This window comes from Ahaetulla prasina, chromosome 1 (genome assembly GCF_028640845.1).
Source record: "Ahaetulla prasina isolate Xishuangbanna chromosome 1, ASM2864084v1, whole genome shotgun sequence".
Taxonomy (NCBI): domain Eukaryota; kingdom Metazoa; phylum Chordata; class Lepidosauria; order Squamata; family Colubridae; genus Ahaetulla; species Ahaetulla prasina.
In genome coordinates this window covers 217,153,708-217,177,480 of record NC_080539.1, presented here as the reverse complement: position 1 = coordinate 217,177,480, position 23,773 = coordinate 217,153,708, and the positions used below count along the sequence as shown (strand labels likewise).

The 23,773-nt window shown below is 38.8% G+C and overlaps 1 protein-coding gene across 1 annotated transcript; it reads left to right on the top strand.

Moving 5' to 3' along the window:
* The first annotated feature begins 7,942 nt into the window (after nucleotides 1-7,942).
* On the top strand, nucleotides 7,943-19,194 carry LOC131202108 (plasma membrane ascorbate-dependent reductase CYBRD1). Its single transcript, XM_058190713.1, has 4 exons — nucleotides 7,943-8,257; nucleotides 13,436-13,644; nucleotides 16,067-16,221; nucleotides 16,330-19,194. Exons 1-4 carry the CDS (start codon nucleotides 8,071-8,073, stop codon nucleotides 16,601-16,603), a joined length of 825 nt encoding a protein of 274 aa, XP_058046696.1. The 5' UTR covers nucleotides 7,943-8,070; the 3' UTR covers nucleotides 16,604-19,194.
* Nucleotides 19,195-23,773: the final 4,579 nt, after the last annotated feature.

The following is a 23,773-nucleotide window of genomic DNA, read 5'->3' as shown; positions in this document are numbered from 1 at the left end:
ACATAAGATAAGGGCCACATAGATTCTCCAAGACAATCTATCACTAACTTTTTCTTTCACATCTCCCAACTGTGCACTCATCCCCTCTGTTGTTGCATCTATCCACCTTGTCCTCTTCTCTTTCTACGTTTCCTAGAATTACAGCCTTTTCCAGAGAGTGGGTCTTCATGTAGAGCAGGGGTCTCCAGTCTTGGGCCCTTTAAGACTTGTGGACTTCAACTCCCAGAGTTCCTCAGCCAGCAAAGCTGGGAGTTGAAGTCCACAAGTCTTAAAGGGACCATGGTTGGAGACCCCTGATGTAGAGTATCAGAATTTGTACCAGTGACAATTATGGGTTAATTTGCTCAATGAGCCAGCAGTTTGTTTTCTTGGCTATTCATAGAATGCTCAGATGTCTTCCCCAAAACCAAAGTTCAAAGCATTGATAATCATCCCGCTTCTTTAAACTCCAACTTTTGCTTCCATGAAGGGTCACAGATATAGCAGTAAAAAAGAAAAACCTTTCAGAATCCAAAGCAATTCCTAGTGAGGCAGATCCTGGTTGGATCCTGAAATCACTTTGTCCTCAATCATGGGAGAAAAATAGACAAATACGGTTCCAGGATCCAATTGTGTACCTCTTAAGAACTATACTGAATTCAGAAACTTAGATCCAATGGAAGATTTAATCTTTTTGTTGATTTTGTAAGAGAGCTCTAGTTAATACTACAGCCTAAACCACTCTTTGATGTTAAAAACTGGTTGGAAGCCATGTTTTAATGAAATGGCAACAGCTGTGTTCTCTGTTGGAAATACATTTAACTGTAGCCCTGTCTACAGAGCAAGCCTAATGCATATCGTGTTTGTATCGTGCTAGTAATGTAAGTATGCATAATTTATGTTTCAGTTTTTTCATTGCATTTTTACAACTTTTTTCCATTGCTGACTGATTGATAGTTGCTTTTTAATTTATTTCAAGATAAAGATTTAGAGAGTTTAGAATGGATATGACCTCAATAAAGGCTTAACTTTTGGCTGAAACTAGTACCCTAATATATTTTTTTACAATTCTATTTGAAGGGTTGTTTTGTTTCATTTTCACTCTGGGACTTTTATTTTTCACTAATCTGTGAATATAGTTAGGTTTCTTTCCTGTGCAATCATACCCAGCAATCACAAATTATATTCAATGAAGAAAGCTAATGTAAAAAGAAGGGATGGAGAAAGATACATCGTAAGAAAGTTGAGATAAAAAAGAGAACAGTGCAAACTCCTGGTTTGGGGTGAAAATTAGGGCCTGAGTGTGTCTGAAACCGGTTAACTGATCAAACATTCCTCTTTCTTTCATGTTCTACAATGACTTCTTTAAAAGTTTCCACCTCTTTTAATGTCAGTCTTACTTCATGCTCTTATTTCTGCTAGAATTACCATTCCATGTTCAGAAGGACTACCTTGTTTCTTATTAGAGCTTATTCCTTTCTCATTCTAATCCTGACATAGATATATTAAGATGCAACCCGACTTTTTTTTGACAGGCCTCTAACTTTAATGTCTTGTATATTAAAAGCTTTAAGCTAAACATTCTTCAACTGTCTTGAATATCTTGTGCTACTCATAATAATTTTACAAAGTCATATAACCTGTGCACTTAAATTTGTGTATGTGTGCGTGTGTGTGTAATAAATTTAACACTCTTTAACTCCCAAAAGTCTGGGTGACTTTTAATACCCAACTATAAAATTAAAACAGTTAAAAGCATAAAATGAAACGTATCAGCCCAGTTCAAACACAACCTTAACTATAAAAACACAGTACACTACCCTCAGGCCTGATCTTATGATCCAGATCATAAGAACTCTTGGAACCCCAGGAAACTGGATGCTATACATCTCTGATGGATGTTGTTCCAGAAGGGAGAGGCAACAATACAGAAGGCACAATTCATTGGTCCCCAAAATGATGTTTAATTGAAGGGACCTAAAGCACATTCACTGTACCTGAACATACCTGGTAGAGAGAAACAAACAGAGATAGGCGGCCCTTCAAATAATAGGCCCTAGGCCACAAAGGGTTTTATAGGTAGCAATTAGCATCTTGAATTGCACCAGAAGCCAAGTGGCAGCCAACATAGGTCACGTAGCAGCAATGACACATTGATATATCAATTGCCCATTACTGCATTTTGGACAAGCTGTAACTTTTGGTTTTGGTAGAAACATTGCAGTAATCCAATTGTGAGTCGATCAGAATATGAGCGACTGTCTGAAGGGTCTTTTGGCTAAGGAAAGGGCACGTGATGCACAAGACGAACCAGTGCAAAGGCCCTCCTGGTCATGGTTGTCACCTCATTAAATCCCAGAAGATCCTCAAGTTGAATGGGGAAATATAATACAGTTTTAAAGCTTTCCTCTTCATCCTTATATTTAAGTAAGGAGGTAGGTTGCAGCAATTTTGTTCTCACAATAGAGTTCCAACTTTCTGGAAAAAAAGATAGGAGCTGAAACTATCATTAGCATGTACCTCTTCTGCAAAAAAAAAAAAGAGTAAAAAAAAAGGTGTTGCACTAAATCAGGGGTCTCCATTCTTAGTAACTGGCTGAGAAACTCTGGGAGTTGAAGTCCACAAGCCTTAAAGTTACTAAGGTTGGAGACCCCTGCACTAAATGATTCTGTCTTTTTGTGGAGGCTTAGATGGATGAAACTCTGCATCTTATCTATATCCACTGATCCAACCTTAAATACCTTATTAAGCACATAGGGTTTTCTTTGGCTGGGTTCACACAACTTACATCCTCAGGTTTTTTTTTTTCATAAAAAAGTTTTATTTTTACAATCATATCAAACAGCTCATCCAATGTACAGTTATATACAATTAGTCGGGCTTGCCCAGTCACCCCCCCTTTTTAACACTCTTCCCTCTTCTACCTTCTTCTACTTTCCAGACCTTCCTCTCCTTCTCTTATCTACATCCTCTCCTCCCTACACCCTACACCTTCCTTCTCCCTCTTCTACCCCTCTTCCTTCCCCTTCTCCTCTTTCCTACCTCCTACTCTCTCCTCTTTTCTCCCTCCCCACCGTTCTAAAATGGTAACTGGGCAGACCCGACCCTACATTAATTATATTTATACATCTTCAATAATCCCTGTACATTAACCATCACTCCATCTCTAGCCTCAACCACCCCCCACCCCGACTTCCCAGAACAAAATGCAGGGTATCAAAACTAACAATCATAATCCAAAATAATTCCTAAATTATAATCTCTAGTCACTCCACACATAATCACACTCTCAATTCCCCTCTCCTTCAAAAATAAATCTAATACAAAATATTTCCTAAATTTACTCATATGCTATTCGATATTTTTTTATCTGATACTTATTTTGAATATAATCAATCCACATTTTCCATTCTAAAATATATTTTTCTTGTGTATAGTCTTTCAAGTAAGCAGAAATTTTTGCCATTTCTGCCAAATTTGATACTTTGAATGTCCATTCTTCAATTGTTGGTAATTCTTCTTTCTTCCAATATTGAGCAATCAATCAGGTTTTATTTTCTTAATGCAATTCTTGGAAGCTGAACAAATCAGAAGTGTTTGCATTGCATAGGTTGGATTCACATAACATACGTTTACCTAAGATGTGGCTATTCTTTGATTCAGTTTGTCATATAAACAGATATGAATTAATCTAAAACCTATATATTTTATGTTTGCTTTTAGTAAACAGCTAAAATTATTCTGCTAGATGACTTAAATAAATGGAATGAAAGAATACAGAAAAACTGACAAAGGTATTTGGGGATCCAAGAATAAATGACAACAGTGATTGTGAATAGCTGCTTAGAAAAAGCACTCCTTTCACTTATCACTTTAAATTTATACACAAATACCAAAGGGATGAACATACAGTTGAAAATAAAACTGATTTAATATGAAGAAAGAATTAGTGAAGGATAGAAAGAGATGACAGATTCTCAGAATAAAACAGACCAATTTCTGGTGGGTTTAAGAGTGAAAAAGAAAGAAATGCTTGGAAAGGAAAGAAATGAGAATGAAAGTAGAACTGCAGGAGAAAAATATGAATTTATAAAAAGCATTAGAAGACAAATTACTGTAACAAAAGAATGAATGGAATGTAGACAAAAAAGGACATGGAAACTGTTTGGAACAGAATAAAAACAATGTTACAGGATGCCAAGAAGAGTGTTGAGTTATGCTAATGGAAAATTTGAAAAATTACTTTTGGTAGAAAATTGAAATGAAATGAAGAGAATGATTGCTGCAAAAAATTAGAATGACAGACAGAAATCTAATAAATATGGTTGCAAACAATATATTTAAACAGAACAAGAAATAAATGTTTTGGAAATAGATGAAAGATTTATGCAAAAGAGCTTCCAGCAGAGTGATTCAGATTAAAAATAAAAGTGAGGATATAATTTGGAATGAAACTGAAATGAGGAAATGTTGGAAGGCATTATTTTAAAATTTTGTAAAAATAGTTAATAACGATTTAGATAAAAAAGTGGCATTGAAATGAATACTATAAATGCTAGTATCCACTATAACACAGATGAAAAGCCAATTATAACTATGATAAAAATATTGAAAAACAGTAAAAGTTATATACCTTGAGAAATGATAAAATACATGTGTGGTTGGCTTACTGAGTGGCAGTATGACAGTGTGTGTGTACACATGTGTGAAGATTGCATTTGTATCTGACGCTTGGAACAATAACCTTTGGGAAATTTTGTAAATAGAAATGTAGCAAGTGTGAGTGCAAAAACTGCAGGGGAATAGGTTTGTTAACATGCTCAAAAAAATGTCCAACAGAATTCTGACCAAAAGGTAACAAAGAGCAAAGTCTGGAAAATTAGGCAAGGAGGTTTGCTTAGCAAATAATTAAACATTATGCATAGAATAAGTCAAGCATTGTTTACAGAATAACAGAGTTGGAAGGGACCTTGTAGGTCATCTAGTCCAACCCCCTGCTCAAGCAGGAGACCTTATAACAGTGATAGGTAATGTTTTCCGGACCAAGTGCCCAAAGCGCAAGTGCACATGCAAATGCACGCTTGTGCGCCCGAACCCCCAAAAAGGAATGCACATGTGGCCCCTGCACATGCGCCCCACCCTCATACATGCACACCCCACCCCCGTGCATGCATGTGTGCCCCTCCAGCATGTGCCCCTCCCCCAGCGCAGCAGAGACCCAAAGACCAGCCAGCTGATGGGACCTGTGCGCGTATGCACGGCGGAGCTGAACTGGGGAAATGGCTCATGTGCCCAGAGGGCACTGTGTGCCACCTCTGGCATGCTTGCCATCACGGCCCTATTCCATTTCTGACAAGTGGCTATCCAGTCTCTTCTTGAAAGTCTCCACTGATGAAGCACCCACAACTTCTGAAGGCAAATTGTTCCATGGGTTAATCGTTCTCACTGTCAGGAAATTTCTCCTTATTTCCAGGCTGAATCTCTCCTTGATCAGTTTCCATCCATCGTTCCTTGTCCGGCCTTCAGGTGCTTTGGAAAATAGATTGTCTCCCTCCTCTCTGTGACAGCCCCTCAAATATTCATATTCCCTTGTTTGTTTATAATTTATGGAGAAATACTTGTGGTGAAGCCACAGATGTGTTTGGTTTGGACAAGAATTTGTGCACAAATGATGCTATGCTAGCCAAGCATCCAAATGATTTGAAGCAGATATTAGATTGTATGCTGCAGCAGGAGGTATGAATCTGAAAATTAATGTATCAAAGACCAAGGTGGTTGTGCTTGATAGGAAAAATGGAGTGAACAAATTGCAAGTTATATATAAATACCAAACAGCTAGAGCAAGCTGATTAAAATGTGTATTTTAATATTGACTAAAGATAGAAAATTTCATGAAAAAAAAATTTAAGGATAGTTCAAATGGTCATAGAAAGGGAATAGGTGCTTTATGGTTTGTTGCAGGGAATGTTTGTCAACAAACAATGAACAAAAAGGAATGTAAAAGTGTACTTCTGCCTCTTTGTTATGTGAAGAGTTGGCTTATGTCAGGAGAAAGAAAAAAAATAAAGTTGAATGCACAGGGTTGGATTCCAGGTGTGTGTGTCTGTTAAAACAGAAAGTGGTAAAAATGAATGTGGAATGCAGGTGAATTGAATACAAGTGAGAGACCAGTAGAAAAAGCATACAGCATGCTAAATTAGTAACTACATAATTTAAGTGAAGAGTAAATGAAAGAGTGGGACAGGTTGAGATGAAGTAGACAACTGAAAATAATAGCTGGAATTGATGAGATACAAAGGAAAAAAGTGCTAAGATTAAAGAGTAAAAGATAATGTACAAATGAGAAGGAAGCAAGGATACAAAGGCATTAAGAAGTATAGCACGCTCTGTTGGTGTAAATCAGACTCCTTTTATTTCATGCTCTTTATTCCTACACTTATTATTTAACTCTTTTCCTGTGCTCAGAATAGTAATACACCCCCCCAAAGGGAACAGTATGGTATGCATATATGTACATATCACCCATCTCCTTCCACTTATGACTGTAACCTTATTGGTATCCTTATGATTTATATTGACAGTTTCCTAATATGATTTGATTGTTTATTTGTATCCTATGACTATCAAGTGTTGTACCATATGATTCTTGACGAATCTTTTCTTTTACGTACACTGAGAGTGTATGCACCAAGACAAATTCCTTGTGTGCCCAATCACACTTGGCCAATAAAAAATTATATTTTAGTGCACAGCGATCAGGGCCAACATTGGACCCTAATCCTATACCCAATACTTACAAGGTGTGGAGGGATTCTGGCTACATACTAGAATGTCAGGGCAGAAACAGCAGCACAACAGGAAAGGCTGTCAAGTCTGCATCAGAAGGTATAGACAGTACAAGGGGGGGGGGGAAAGCACAATATCACAGGTAGACCCAATAAGGCCTACCGGTTAAGCAAAAAGCACGATAGCTTAAGAGGTTAAAAACCAATGCAAATCAGAGGTGGGTTTCAGCAGGTTCTGATCAATTGTGGAGAACCGGTATTGGAAATTTTGAGTAGTTCGGAGAACCGCTAGTAAAAATTCTGACTGGCCCCACCCTATCTATTCTCTGCCTCCCGAGTCCCAGTTGATCAGGAGGAAATGGGGATTTTACTGTAACCTTCCCCCGCATTGGAGAGGGAATGGAGATTTTACAGTATCCTTTCTCTGCCACGCCCACAGAACCTGTAGTAAAATATTTTGAAACCCACCACTGATGCAAATAGTGTCTTTTTGGCACCGGCAACCCTACAAGTTTCACGTTGCGTCGAGAAAGGCCAGGATACGGTGGACTCCAGTCACCGAGAGCTCCCTGCGGGGAGGGGATCGGTGGGTCTTTGAAGCTGAAGTCCAAACGGCATCCAAAATAAGTCGCCTTCTCCTCCCTTGGCCTTACTCCTCAATAGCCAACCACAGGCTTGAACTCGACGCTGCTGCTTTCGGGCTACCAATATCAAGGCCAGCAGCCTCGGGGTCCGGGTCGGGGGGAACCAACCGCCTGGAGAGCCTAATGGTTCTTAAGGCAGAGCAATTTAGGAGCGCAAACTTTGAGTTCAGCTGATCTCGAGGCCGGAGGGAAAAAGGAGGCGCCGAAATAAGCTAGGGGATAAGGAGAAGAAAACAGAGGATCGAGTCTTTATTTTATTTTATTTATTTTATTTGTCACAACTGTATATATAAGCATAAGCATGAAATAACTAAACGATATATAAGCATATATATAATCATAATAATGTAATGATTATATAAAATTGGATACAATCAAGGGGAACATGAGGACAGGAATGGTAGATACGTTGGTGCTCTTATGCACGCCCCTTACAGTCTTGCAAGTGCCTGAACTTCCTTCTCGACCTCCTCGTGATTTCCCAGCCCGGTCCAAGTGGGAGGAATCGCTTGGCTTTCTCTCACACCCCTTTCTTTCTTTCTTTCTTTTCCTCCAGGGGACGAAAGAGGAGGCAGCGCCACGCCGAGGGCTCCGTCTCCCGTCTCCGCCCCTCTCCCGAGTTTGTTTGGGTCTTCTGCCGCTGCGTCCTGGTGTGGAGGAAGATGGAAGGCTACAAACTCTTCCTGGCCTTCCTCGCGTCCGCGTTGCTGCTCGGCGTCCTCTCCGTCGTCTTCGCCCTGGTCTGGGTCCTTCACTACCGCGAGGGGCTCGCCTGGGACGGGGACTCGGCCGAGTTTAATTGGCACCCGGTCCTCATCATCACGGGCTTCGTGTTCATCCAAGGGATCGGTGCGTAAGGGGGACGGAGTGGGTGGGTGGGTGGCTGAGCAGCCGAGCGATCGGGGCCGGAGGTGGAGAGGGAGGAGGGCGCGAGAAAAGGCTGCTGGGGCTTTATTTTATTTATTTATTTTCCCTGCAAACGCGGCAGTGCACGTAGAAGCAAGCGAACTTTCTTACTATGCGGGCTCTGTTAACTTGTGTGTGTGTGGCTTCTGGCAGACTGACAGGGGTCGTCAGCTTTCCCGTCCCGGGTTGGCACTGCAACCTGAAAAGGCGGCTTGGACTGGTGGCAAGGCGGCGCTCGCGGGGGCAAGTTTAGGATCGCAGCTCCAAGATGAGCAGAACTCTCTCTCGTCGCTGGCCGTGCAAGTTGGACCTTTCCCAGGATGGAGGGAAAACCCGCAAAGGCTCTCCAGACCCGCTGGCCCGGGAATGGTGCCTGCTGGCGCCTTTTAGCTAGAAAGCAAGCCTCGCTCCCACTGTGTCCAACCTCTTGAGTTTTGCGATTGGGAGTTGGGGAGTCTTTGGTGCTCCCCGAGTTGGCTTTGCAGACGCTTCATTACCCAGCTGGGTAAACACAACTTAAAGAGGTGTTGCAAAACTGCCAGCCAGATTCTGAAAGAGGACTGTCGCGACGCGCATATTCTTTTCCGCGGCTTTTCTGTTTACTCGTAGAATTGACCGTATCTCGTCCAGAGCAAGAAGGGCGGGGGAGGGGTAGTCAGGCCTCCCTGTTTTGGTTTTTTTTTTTTTTTTGCCCCCTCAGTGACTCTGCGTTTTTAAGAGCAATGGCTTTGGAACCGTTAATTCTCTGCGGCGGCTGTTTTGCTGACGCCTTACCTGTCTTGAAAAAACCGCAAACGTCACAACTCGAAAATGCTAGCTCGCAAGCATTGTAAAATATGGGCGGGGAGAGGGAAGATTGCTACAAGTGTGACTAATCGGGATGGTGCAAAAGAAACCACAGTGTCTGGTTTACTGAAAAATCCCATTGTGTTCTGATGATTAAATACTTACGTCAGTTTCTGTAGGATTGTTGTCTTGATATATATGTGACCATCTTGATTCTAGTTCGTAAAAGCTTACAGTAATGATGCAGGAATCAGCTCTGTAGAATGTCTTGTAATTAATAATCATCTTGTACTGAATGCTAGATTTTGTGTTATTTAAAATAGATTTAATACTGTAATGGGAGGAAAACCCAGCTAGCGACTAAACCAGGGGTGAAATCCAGCAGGTTCTGACAGGTTCTGGAGAACCGGTAGGGGAAATTTTGAGCAGTTTGGAGAATTGGCAAATGCCACCTCTGGCTGGCCCCAGAGTGGGGAGGGAATGGAGATTTTGCAGTATCCTTCCCCCAGGAGTGGGGAGGGAATGGGGATTTTGCAGTATCCTTCCCCTGCCACACCCACCAAGCCACACCATGGCCACCAAGCCACGCCCACAGAACCGGTAGTAAGAAAAAAATAGATTTAACCACTGGACTAAAAACCTGATAAAGTAATATGAATGGTGAAAGAAAGGAGTCTTAATGGTAGAAAAACTCTAGTAGGACAAAAAACTCTAAAAATAAATACACATACAGTGTATAGTATTGTTTATACTATAGGTATATAATTTCTGATAAGTATAGGGAATCAGATTTGGGCTTGTAAATTAATTGCACAAGATGGGAGTTGTTAGGTCTTCAGAGTCCAGAAGAAGAAGAAACAAGAGATTTTAAAAGTAAAAGCAAACCGTAAGAAAAGTTGTGTGCTTAATTTTAACAAATACATTTCTGTTCATGGAAGGTTCAGTGTGCAATTTATCATTCACCTGTTAGAAGGCGTGACTGCTAAATCTTTTAAACTACAGTGTGCAATATGCCAGGCGATGGAAACTTTATACCTTGCCCATTGGCATCTGGTCACGCTCACAGCCAGATCTGAATTGATTCTTCCTCCTGACATGCTGCTCAATGGCCCCCTGATATTATATTCATTTATAAGAACACCTCTGGAAATCAGATATTTTTAGAAAAGAAATGTGGTATGTTGCAGTTTTGTATGAAATTATGCTCACCTATTCAGAAACAAATACAAAGAGAGGTAGGGGTGTGCATTCTCAGGTTAAAGAGGAACAAAAAGTCACAATTTCCTTCCTGGTAAATAAAGAGTGTTGCCAGTGGCTATGTCACCATGGCAGCTACTTATGAAAAATGTACACAACATATTCTCAAATATAGTCACTAGATGTGTCCCATCCCATCATTGCCTGATCTTATTAGTTCTCTTTATTTTTCTCTTTATACAGATATACAAATACACATACACACACACACATTCATACGCATTCATTCATTGGGGTTAGAATGGCACTTTAAGCAGATATGCTGGCAATAGTTAACATTCTTAAGGGATTTTTCCCCCCTATTCAACTGGATCTTATTTTGGTTTCCCATTGTTACATAAGCAATATCTATTGTATATCCAGTATGTTGCTCCTAATATTATTTTACCTGTACATTATTCATCCAGTAAAACAATTTGGATGGAAAAACATGCAAACTTGCAAGCCTGTGATGATGTAAATAATTTGGCAGGTGTGTTTTATCCTTGATTTAAGGTTGGGGATTACTGTGATACTGAAGTTGGGTTTTGTTTTGTTTTTGTCTTGGTTTCTATTTGTTTTTATACACTACCCAGGTCTGTGGGGACTGGGGTAAATTATAAGTACTGTTAAAAAAACAAATAAAAGCAGTATAAATTCATATAAGAATACATTTGTTGAAGGTTGACAGAAGTGGATTGAGTTTATAACACTCGCACTATATAGTGGATTACTGTAAATATATATATAATTCTTAAGTACTAACATAGTACCATACTTATATAATAGAAGTTATTTACACAAGGGAAGAAAAAGTGCATAGCATGATTGTGAAAACAAAGAGACTCCTGAGTTGTAAAAAACAAGAGAATGGGGAAAATGGCTAAGTAGTGAATTTTTTGTGTAACAGTTTATTTTCAGTTCAGCCAAGGTGCTACTATTTAGGAAAACTTGTGATTCAGTTTTTATTAGTGTCAGCTTTTGTTATGATAATCCCAGTATATTTTGGCAAGATCATACTAAGAAAGGATAGTCTGAATGTTCAAATGTTATGAGTATTGGAGGGCACATGAGGCAGAATTACACACACACACACGAAGTACACATTCCAGAATTGAAATCAGAATTTTTGTGGCTAAGTAACGTGGTTCTTAAGTGAGTCATGCCTGATTTTATAACAGATTTTATATAAATCTGACTTTGCTTGTCAGAAGCTGTCTGGAAAGGTTACAAATAGGAATCACATGATTCTGGGATGCTGTAGCTATCATAAATATTTGCTGATTTCCAAACACCTGAATGTTGATGATGTGATCACAGTGATGCCATGACGGTCTTAAGAGGGAGGCTTGGTTGTAAGTCATTTTTTTTCAGTGCCATTGTAATTTCTAGGAGTTGCTAAATGGATGGTTATAAGTGGTAAGTTGTTTTATGCTTCTTTACGTAATACATATTACAGTGGTGCTATTAAAAGGCAAACGGCTTGATTTATCAAAATATGATTTGGTAGCAAAATACAAACTGTATTTAAAACCACCATTTTTCCTATCAACCTCTTAAAGATTTTAACACAAAATTATCCCTTCAGTTTGAGTGGACTTTTGTCTAATTTTGGGGAAAGCACTGAAACTTGAGTGAATGCCATTAACTTAAACGGTGTCAGATGTCAATATTGTATTTCATATAGGCATGGGAAAATGGACATTGAGTCTTTTTCCAGGACATTCCATTTGGGGACAGAGATTTATTTATGACTTTTATAGCACAAGTCCTTCGCACAGGTGATGTGCATGTTAGTAAATATTTAAAGATATGGCTCTTAGAAAATATGTATTAGTCCAAATGGAGTACTTTGTTCCTTTCTTTTTGTTATCAAAAAGCTTATCTTAATGTTAATATCTACCTACTCATGTATTATGACCAATGTATTATGCGTTGCTGCTAAATTCTCTTCTATTTTTTTACTGGCCTAATTAGAAGATAAATAAAATTATGTACTCGGGTCATTCTGTGACATACGGGCTGCATGAAATTATACCTTTTATACAGTCACTCTCTCTCAGCCCAACTCACCTCACAGGATTGTTGTGGGGAAAATAAGAGGAAAGAACATTAGGGATATTTGCCACCCTGAGTTACATATAAAAATAATAAAGTGAGGTAAAAATGTAACCCCACCCCTGTTAATTTTAGTGGAAGAATGACAGTGATTCATCAGGTTCCGTTCTGCAGCTTTGTCCCCCAGAACCCTCCTCTCAATGAGTAAACTCAGTTTTCCTTCCTTTTTTGCATATTTTGCTAAGTTATCTTAAGGATCCTATTTGCAGAAGGTTGAGCCATTTATTTCTCCCCTAAAGTCACCCCAAAATTCTTCTTGTCCAATCTACTACTAGAATGTAGCCATTTACTTACTTTGCATAATCCAGTGAGGTTATACAAAGTGCCTATCTCTGCCTTTTTAAGGTGAAATGTGGAGCAGGTTTGTTTGTTTTTTAACAGAGTTCCTTGTTTTATGGAAGATGGGTGTGCTATCTGATTTCCAATGTGCACATAGCTGATTTCACCCAAACAGTTTAGTAAATTGTCACAACTGGAGATTCTGGTTTGTCAATCCTAACAGTTCAGGATTTGTAAACCATCCCAGAATATATAAGCAAGAGCTAACTTTATTGGTTGAATCTGGTTTAGAAGGAGCACACTAAGCCAGAAATTTTAATTAAAAAAAACAGAAAAAATATTTGTTCAATGTGTTGAGTCAGGCCATCTATCTAATCTGGCATGATTGCCAGTCAGTCTCCAAAAACTTAGGCACAGAACTTTATCACTCTGTCTCTAAGATACGCCTTTTTTCTTCTAAAACAAGATCATTTTAAAAGGTGTTTGTATATGTGTCAATATTTTAGTTTCCAATTAAACTGAATTCTTTCCCTCAGAAAAGGGATAAACAGTAAAATGAGAAAGCATGATCCTATTCATTGAAGGAAATTCTCAAAAATGTTGCATGTCATTAGAATAATGCAAGAACAGTTTTAATGTTCCTAGTAAAATTAGTTTTGTTTTGTTTTAACCTTAATAACCTTCCTTATTTCCCAATTGCAGGAATTATTGTATACAGGTTACCATGGACCTGGAAATGCAGCAAATTTTTGATGAAATTAATCCATGCGGGGTTACATACCGTTGCTCTGACACTTGCTATTATTTCCCTGGTGGCTGTTTTTGATTACCATAATGCTAAGATGATTCCTAACATGTACAGTCTACACAGCTGGATTGGATTGACTGCTGTAATTCTTTATGCTCTACAGGTTAGATGTCATTTATAAACTATACTTAAAAACAGAATAAGATTGTTTTAACTTCTATCAAAATGTGCTGTGTATACATTAATTTTAATGAGGGATTTTGTATTTTGCACTCCTTAGACATAAACTTTACAACTCGATAAATTAACCTTTGTCAAATGAAGGCGTCCCAGGATAACGTTGTAGGATCCAATTTGGGTTGATCACCGGGACTGAGGTTTTGTCTTCCAAACTTTCAGACTTGTGCTGGAGCCTATAGAGAGAAGTTCCCTGAAGACGGGCTCCAGCACAAGCCCGAAAGTTGGAAGGCAAAACGTCGGCCGTAGTGACTGACCCAGATTGAATCTTTCATTAATCTTTATGTTCATTGTAAACAAAATAGGAGATATAAGGTATTTTACCTTTAAGTGGTTGGCATTCTGCTGCAGAAATCTGTCCAGGAACTAAAAATATTTTCTTAATAAACATTTTGTAATTGCAATTAAAAAAAACTAGTTTGCCAATATCTTGCAGATTGTAAAATAACACTTAAACATAAAGGCAGTTGTTTAGCTTCTAAAAAAATATGAGAAGAGACAAATTATTTGCCAAGAAATGAAGCCAGCATAAGTATTGTAAAAGGATCTTTTTCATAAGAGGTAAATTTAAAAAGACAATATTATACACGTCATTTTGTGTTGTTTCAGTAGTCTCTGAAAACAGTATTTCTATTTTGGGTACTTTTAGTAAGGAAATTTTTGGTTCTCCAGCTTTTATTAATTTTTTTGAGAACGTTGCTCTTTCTATATTTAGAAGTGTTTCATTTTACCACCTTTGTAGAGTGTTTTTCATATAATTTTTACAGCGTATCCTAGAAATACATTCAGGCTTCCTTGTTTTTAATAGTAGGGAAGGAAGAAAATGTGTATCATTTAACGTAAAATTTTTATATATAAGTTGGGGAAGCCGTTGCCCTCTAGAAGAGCTGCATGGTAATGGTGAGGAATGTAGTTTAGTTCAACAGAATTTGGAGATCCAAAACATTCTTACTTCTTCTCTAAATCCATCTAGAGAAGAGGATAGGGTCCGAAAGGATGATTGTAGTCCTGAGCAGTTTGCCCCAATAAGCAACTAATTGCTCATTGTATTAGAAAGCACACAGTTTAAAAAGGTGGCAAAAGATTTGGCACACATAGCCACTCCAAGTTTCAGGATTGTGGCCCAAAGGCACAAATTTAATGGCAGTATTTTTAGGGAGTTTCTATTCTGATTCTATGGATGCAAGATTTTGCAGCCCGGTATATCAAAATAATACACATAGTCTATGCAATTTATTTCTGTTTAATCTGCACTTCATGCCAGATGGCCTGATTGGGAACATAAAATTGTAGTCCTTTATCCACTCACAACCAGTCACTGAATTCTGTGGATGTGTTCCTAATTCCATAGTATCAAGCTCCTCTCCAGTCTGAGAATTCACATTCTCAGGAATGGGCTAAAAACGATTGTAAATAAAAATGGCCATATAGGTAGTCTTTGAGTTACGACCACAATTGAGCCCACCATTTATGTTGCTAAGTGAAACATTTGTTAAGTGAGTTTGCCCCATTTTACAACTTTTCATACCACAGTTGTTAAGTGAATCTGGTTTCCCCATTGACTTTGCTTGTCAGAAAGTCACAAAAGTGGATCACATGACCCCGGGACACTGCAACCGTCGTAAATGTGAACCAGTTGCCAAACAACTGAACTTTGATCAAATGACCATGTGGATGCTGTAATAGTATGCTGTAAAAGTATGAAAAACGGTCATATATCACTTTTTTGTAACTTTTTTAAACGGCCACTAAATGAACTGTTGTAAGTCGAGGACTACCTGTTCTTCCTAGCTAGAGTAACAATTTAAGATGGTTAAAATTAGTGGGGAATGCTACTGACAGATAGTTATTAATTTAACACCGAAGAAACATTTACTGTGTTAAGATAAATGAAAGAAATAGGAAATAAGATAAATAAAAGAAATAGCAAGATATTTTTAAAATAATAATGAAAAGAAGAAATAGCCTCTGCCCTGTCTGTTTAGATTAGCCGTAGGACTCTTGGCCTTCCAGAAGAATGTCAAGCCCAGGCTCTGCCAACCACTCCTAAGGTCCAAGAATGCTATGCAATTCTGGGGGGATTGGGTTTGATGGGCTGAAGGTTCTCCCTCTGCCTTTTAGGCAGAAAACTTTTCCACAGTTTTCCCTTTTAACTTTGTTTTAATTGGTTTTTAGCTTGTTTTTTAACTAAAGCTTTTATATCATTATGTGATGGATGGTATAAAATATCTGATGGGTTTTCAAAAGATTTCAGCAGATAATTTGCTGCCTCATAAAGATTTATTTTCATGTTTGTTTTTAAAATAATGTATACTGTTGCCATTTACTAAGTGTTATCTGTCTATCAGCTTGTTTTAGGCTTTGTGGTCTTCCTACTTCCCTTTGCCCCGACTTCTCTTCGGACAGCTGTTATGCCAATACACACATATTCAGGTCTTTTCATCTTTGGAACAGTGATTGCCACAGCCCTAATGGGAATTACAGAAAAACTTATTTTTAGTCTGTAAGTATTTATTTGGACGTCACTAATTTATTTATTTTTACAATGACATTTACTAATTGAGTATTGTTAAATTTCGTTTCCTTAATTTTAACTTGTTTTTCCCTGAAGGAGAACACCTTCCTATAGCAATTCCCCAGAAGAAGCTATTTTTGTCAATGTTCTGGGTGTCCTGATTGTCGCCTATGGGGCTGTAATTTTGTGGATGGCTACAAGGCCTCATTGGAAGCGCCCACTCGAACACATGTTCCAAACCCATCAAAGAATTGGAGAAGGATTCGGTGATGATGACTGTCATAGTTCAGATTTGGAGTTCAACAGTGAAGGAGCCGCTAGGAAAAGAACCCCCAAATCTGATGAAGCTGAACAGAGATCAACTAGTTAAGAAAGTATATAACAAAATTTGCAATGAAGAAAACTCACTCTCCCTATTCTCTCCCAGCTCTTTGACACACTATACTTCGCTTTATTAATATTGTTAGAATTTTCTGAATAAATGAGAAGAGTTAGTAAAGAGTTTAATTTTAGAAGTATCTATGGTCATATGGTGCCACTATGGTAACTTGCACTGTATTTCTTGATAATTTTGGGGGGGGAAACACCTGAAATTATCACCAAGTCCACATGAAATGCTTTTTTATTGATATTGACTGATGGAAGAAGTACAAGATGAACAGTTAGATTTCAAATATTGGAAGAAAGGGAGGAAGACTCCATTGAATAAAATGGCTAAAACCCTTGATATTTCTTTAATGTTGTTCAAACTTGCTTCCATAACACTATGGGACTTCTGGCCATCTTGGAAAGCTGAATGATTGATTCCACAATTCATTTTTCTTCATTTTCTCTTGACTTCTGATGTTGCCTTCCTTTGGCACCGGAGAAGAACTGTGTGTTTTGCAGTTCAGTATTATGCTTCTGGTGGCCAGAAAGAGAAGGAAGGAAGAGGCAAAGCAGGTGGTTGTGTGGATGATAATTTGATTACCCTGTCTAGCTTCTTTTTTCACATAGGTGCCAGCTTCTCATAGAACACATCATCTGATAGCACAGCAATCTCAGATGTTATTGCTATGAGGCAATCAGTATTGTTTTTGCACAACCACATTTAAATGAATATTAGCTTTATATAGTAACTATATTGGAGATTCTAGACTTTTTCACTCCACCCTCAGTTTCTTCCATCTCTTCTCCATGATTCTCCTTTTAGAGTGTCAGGTGACATCATTAATCCTAAACCAGCCCTCCCTGTGACACTGCCAGCTATATGCCAAATCTGTAGTGCTTCCATTTTTCCAAGGACATTTAACACAGGCTTATTTAGAGGATTCATGGCATTTTATTTTTGCACTAAATAACTTTATTTAGAAATTATTGAAGCTAAAAATGCCATCTACGTTTACTTTTTAGCTTAACAATAAAAACTACATAGCTAGACCAGGGGTCAAACTCAAGGCCTGCGGGATGGATCTGGACCACTGGATGCTTAGATCTGGCCCATGGGGCCACCCTGGAAATAGGGAAGGACCAGCCTGTGGTGCTTCTGCCAGCTCTGTTTTCGCTGGCAGAGTGTTGCAGAAGGCCATCACAGCCAAAAATGGAGCCCGCAAGGGCTTTTTTTGCTGGCAAAGTGCTCGGGCCAGTACAGGCGCCCCCGACGTTGAGTTGGCCATGTCTATCCCGGTCCCCTGAGGTCAAGTACAACCCTCATTCGGCCCTCAGTTAAATTGAATTTGACACCCCTGAGCTAGACCGTTGGAGGAACCCTTTAGCTATTGTTATAGAAGATGTTACACAGAATAAAAGATAAAACTTAATCTTATTCTAGGCAATATTGAGAAAATGTATTCAGCACATCCTTGATTACATTTTGAAAAAACTCTAAATGTATATCTGGACAGTATGGCATGAAGTATGTAATTGGACTTCAGGGAAGCTAATCCGATTTTTGAGCTACCATTGCAGCTCATTTGGAGCAAAGATCAAAACTACAGCAGCAAACAGAGCCTTTTTAAAAAGTATTCTTTTCTCAATACTTTTAACTTGACTTCCAAAATTGCTTCGAATTTGTAATGTAAATTAAAACATTCATTCTAGTGGCATCTCAGAAAATTATTACTTCGTTTCTGAAAGAAAACGGGAAGATATTTCATGTCAGTGTCCTTATCCTGACAAGTCTGCTATTGTGGACAGGGAAAGAAAGTGAGAAGTTAAATCTGTCAACTTTCTGTGCCAGACATTGTCTTTTCTATCCTGATTTGCTGCTGGTTGCAGTGTTATTGTAAGCCATTGTAAGAGCGATTTTAGGAAACTTCCTCGCTTGCTTTACAGACAAGTTGGGATTGCAACTTCCAAAATGAAAGATAATGAGTTGATATCTCAATATTAAGTGAGAACTGCTGTACTGTAGATGATAAGGGCCACCCCAAACTTCTTCATAGCCATTTTCAAGAATAACAGCTTTAAAGAAACCAAGGTTCTCAGCATATTAACCTGAATGCTCAGTAGGGTAACGGTAGGTGTAAAACTTGGCAAACTCCAATCTCTAGAGAAGACAGTGGAAAAGACGAATGTACATTATGATAGCCTTTATATTTTGAATTTTTAAACAGCAGAATTATTGACACCAAAGATTGTTTTATGGAGTGTTTGTTTTTCGACCTTGGTAACTTCTATGATGTATGGACTTCATCTCAAATTCCCCAGCCAGCATGCCACACATATTAAAATTGCCAAGGCTGAAAAACACCAGTCTTCTCTATCAGTGGCTGTATGTGATCCACATTTCTAAAAGAATGCATGCTGTATTATATATTAGAATAAACAGTATATAATTTTAATAAAAATCGAACTTGGATATTGCCAATATTACCGTAGAAATATTTGGAAATCCATTTGAATATGTGGGATAAGTAGTACTTTTGTAAAGTAAAAATTTTGTAACTATTTGTATATTACAATAAAAACTATTGAAGAATCTACAGCGTTCTGTGCTAGTAATAATGGCTAAACTCAAATGGCTGATTTGAAATAGAATGTGGAAATCGCAGAGGATGTATGACAATAATTTTTTCTCTGTTAGAATAGGTGGCAATTCTAATTCTAATATTATTAAGATGAGTTGATTCCTGAGCCTTTGAGTGGATTTTGAAGATAAACAGAGACGTCTGTTATACTAATATCGGTAGTTTACTTGGGCAATGTTGGATTTTTGTCCTAGAATTACAAAAATTTCAGCTGAATTCATCATTTAGACACATTTTCTTTTTCAATTTATAGAAGAAGAAAAAAAGATCCTGTTTGCCAAGGAGTCATGATACCTCCAGGATCTGAACACAATGCATAACAACCATAGCCAGTTAGACATATTGAATATTAAACACTCAAGGGCTGTTTAGGAATTAATACAGGCAGTTTATTAACATTGTTAAAGTTGTAATACCAAAAGTAGTTGAAGACACTTTTTTTCAGTTGGTGAGAAAGAGATGGCAAAATGCCACTAAAATAAGATAATGTATATGTGTTGATTTATTTTTCTATAATGAAAAAAAAACCTTACTGGCGATCATATATTAAACTGAATATTAGCTTTCACACAACAAGAAATTACAAGGAAACGAAGTAACCCAACAGTTACATAAACTACAATGATTTCCATTCTACCAGCAGTGTATGGTAACTGAACCACATGAAGATAATTAAACTCTAGGTTATTTATCATACCAGTTCCCTCTATTTTCCCAGTTGCAATTTAAATAGGTTAAAGTACCATACTTTTTTAATGCAGCAAAAAAATTAAAGCAATCGAGTTTATTTTGCATTGATCATAGGTACTTTTTCAGAAACCCTGACGTAAGAATTCTCTATCGTAAGAATGAGTAAGATCAGGGTCATGACCTTAGTGATCATCCCGTGTGTGTGTGTGTGTGTGTGTGTGTGTATAACAAAGTGCAAACTCTTAATCAGGGTAACAGCAGAATGTAAATGATACATTTTTTTTAATTTATTTATTTACATTTATATCCCGCCCTTCTCCGAAGACTCAGGGCGACTTACAATGTATAAGGCAATAGTCTCATTCTATTTGTATATTTACAAAGTCAACTTATTGCCCCCCCAACAATCTGGGTCCTCATTTTACCTACCTTATAAAGGATGGAAGGCTGAGTCAACTTTGGGCCGGGCTTGAACCTGCAGTAATTGCAGGCTGCTGTGTTCTAATAACAGGCTTCTAACAGCCTGAGCTATCACGGCCCATATTTGCAGTCATAAAATTCCCTTGCCAAGAAATCTTTATTGATATTTCAGTGCCTGAGGGAGATTACTTTTCTCCCCATCCCTCACCCCCCCCCCCAAAAAAAGTCTGGGTCCTGAGAGAGGAGAATTAATGTAAAGGCAATGGAGAGCAAATAGAAGAGGACAGGGGTATGGGGAAAGGAAGCAAACTGACGTGAAGATATGGAATGAGGAAGAAGCTGCTCACACACTGCTCCCGCCTTTTTAAAACAGGCCAGCAATCCGAGACATTTTGATTCCTTTTAGATTCCCAGCGAGTCTTAAAAATGCACTAACTGGGAAAAGCAGTTCCTAATACAGCAAAGTTTACCATGTGTCTCCCAGAGTTGAAGACCACTTCGTAGAGCCAAGAACAGAAAGAACAATCCCCTAAATGCAATGTCATGGCACAGAAGGATGAACAAAGAAAGCCAGCATATACTAAGATGCCCTAGGAAAATATCCAAACATTTAAAACAAAGCACAGAACTTGGATAAATGTGGGCATTTGTGAAACCACAAATATTTTTGGAAGAGAATATTTGTAGCTCAGGGTTGAACTGTGGGGTCCTTGGGTGCCCTCTGAGCTTGGTTGTTTGATTGCAGACATTTCATTACCAAACTAGTTAACGTCATCAGTACTAGGAGGGATTTGCTCTCATTTTATATACTATGACTTGCCCTGTCAATGTGATCTTGGTGGTTCCTTGATTAGACTGTTGTTTACTAATAACTTGTTGTGTGAATTCGTAGTTGCTTGATTGGGGTATTTTCTTCTTGATTGTTGACCTAGTGTTAATCTTGGTTATCATTTCTGTTCATCAGGATCGTGATTGCTGGTGGGGAGGTGTTTTGGTCTTTTTGCTTCCTTTTGGCTTTTGGCTATCTTTTTTGAATGTCTGGAATGTGTCCAGCCCTGCTGGAATGCTCTAGCAACAGAGAATTCCAGAAGCCTGACACTCAGACAAATCAGCCATCAACAAGCACATAAAGATAAACAGCAACTATATACCAGTCAAAAGAGACAATCTCAGACAAACAAGCTATCAGTAAACAACAGCCTAATCAAGGAAGCACCAAAAATGCCCCCACCAGAGGTGGGTTTCACATAATTTTACCACCGGTTTTCCGTGCACTGAAAATGGGAGCACAGCCTTCCACGCCTGCACTTTGCTCGCACACGTAGTTTCCACACGGCTTAGAAAACGTGGCTAAATGGAATGGCATAGCGCTGGGGTGGGGGTCGCCACTACTGATTCGCCTGAATCGGTCCCAACAAGCTGAATACCACCAGTGGCCCCCACCAACACTGATAGGGCAAGCCACTAGTAAATAAAAACGGAATCATTCCTACTTCCTTCTAATTAATGTTTAAGTCACTATATCAAATCTCATCTTTTGAATTTTCACTTCAATCTTCATCTTGGTGCAAAGCTTATGCAGCAGCAAAAATATTCTTAACAAAAAAAGGATAAACAACTCAATGCAGATGAGTTAGGGACTATAATATGTATGTATATATATATGGACATTGTATCATTTCCCCTTTTGGTTTGTTATACCTGTTTTTTACTTCAATTAATTAAAGACAAAAATGGGGGGATGGAATATGGAGTAGATGAGCCATTAAACAATTTCAGTATGTTCATGATGCCAAATGTGTGATAAGGCACATCCCATTCTCTACAATCCAGCAAGAACCAATTCTCTTATTTCAATGAAACATACCTTTCACTTGTATTGATAGTGAGTGAACTATCCTTTTTTACGAACAATTGAGATATGAACTATCCCAACAGTTAAAGTCTGTTAAGATTATGAAACTTTTCTTTTTCACTTAAAAATAGTCCTCTCAATAAACAAAATTCAATATAGACTGAGGATTACCTTAATGCAATATGAGTTTGATAGACATAATTACCGTATTTTATAAAAAGCTCCCGATCATAAGATGCATCTAGCTTTAGAGGAGGAAAACAAGAAAACAAAAAATCTTTCTCTGCCTCCCAGCCCTAGGACGTGGCTCATCAGGACTCCATCCATTGCGCCCACCCCTGGTCAGCTGAGCAACAGCTGGATCCCGGCCTCCAGTAGCCCTGCCATTGCTGGCTCATTCATGTCTGCTGCCTCCACCAGGGAACGCCTGAGCCTTCACCAGCGTTTGCTGCCTATCGCCACTGCTGGCTGCCACTACCTATCACCACCTATTGCCGCTGCCACCTATCACCTATGTTACTGCTGCCACCTATCACCACCACTCGCCATCATCACCTATCACCACCACCACCTATTGCCACCGCTGCCTGTTGCCACTGCTGCCTATCACCAACAGGCAGCGAACGGAAGCAGCGATCAGTGATATTCCAGGAGGCCAATCCAACCACCAATAGACAGCAACGGCGGCGAACAGCAGCAGCAGCGATAGGCGGGGAATGGCAGCGATAGGTTGCGGTGGCAGTGAACGGCGGTGGCAACAGGCCATTCGCCGCTGCTGCCTATCTCTGCCGCCGCACCAACCCACCCACCCCGCTGCTGCAGCCCATAAGACACACAGACATTTCCAACCACTTTTAGGGAGGGGGAAGTGCGTCTTATGGAGCGAAAAATACGGTAATCTCTCCTGTTAAGTTCTCTTTGGCTTCTGTCTATGGTGAATTTCCCTCAGCAACATGCCCAAGTTCTAATATTATTTCAATGTTTCATAGGCTAGTGACATATACGAAATTATTCTAAGAACGAAAATCTTTTGTGACATCGTAACTGTTTATTTTGTACAAAGATAGAAAATATGGATAGATCTCACCAATTTGAATGTCACCTGCTCCTGCTTTTTGGTATTAAATCTCTAGAACAAAGATTAAATGCAGCAGAGTACATAACAATAAGAGCTAAACTCTGTGATGGTCCTAAATGCTTTTGCTCAAATATTCTGCTTATCCTCGGTGATCTTCCTTTCGGTCTCCTGCTAATAGAAGTTGATGGAATAGCAGCTGCAAGGGAGAAGGTCAGCAGGTAGCATACTGTCAATGTCATCTAGCCTCAGAAACTCAACAGGATTGTGTTCATATAGCCACCAGGAACTGAGTTTGACTTAAGGTAGGTAATTTAGTACAGGTAATCCTCTCTTTATGACCCCAGTTGGGACTGGCAACTCTTATCACTAAGCAACGTGGCCAGTAAGTGAAATATCAGATGACCCCACTATTGTAGCAACAGCCATTTTGGCAGTCCAAGGCTGCAGTCATTAAGTGATTGAACCACAATTTTTAAATGAAACAACATG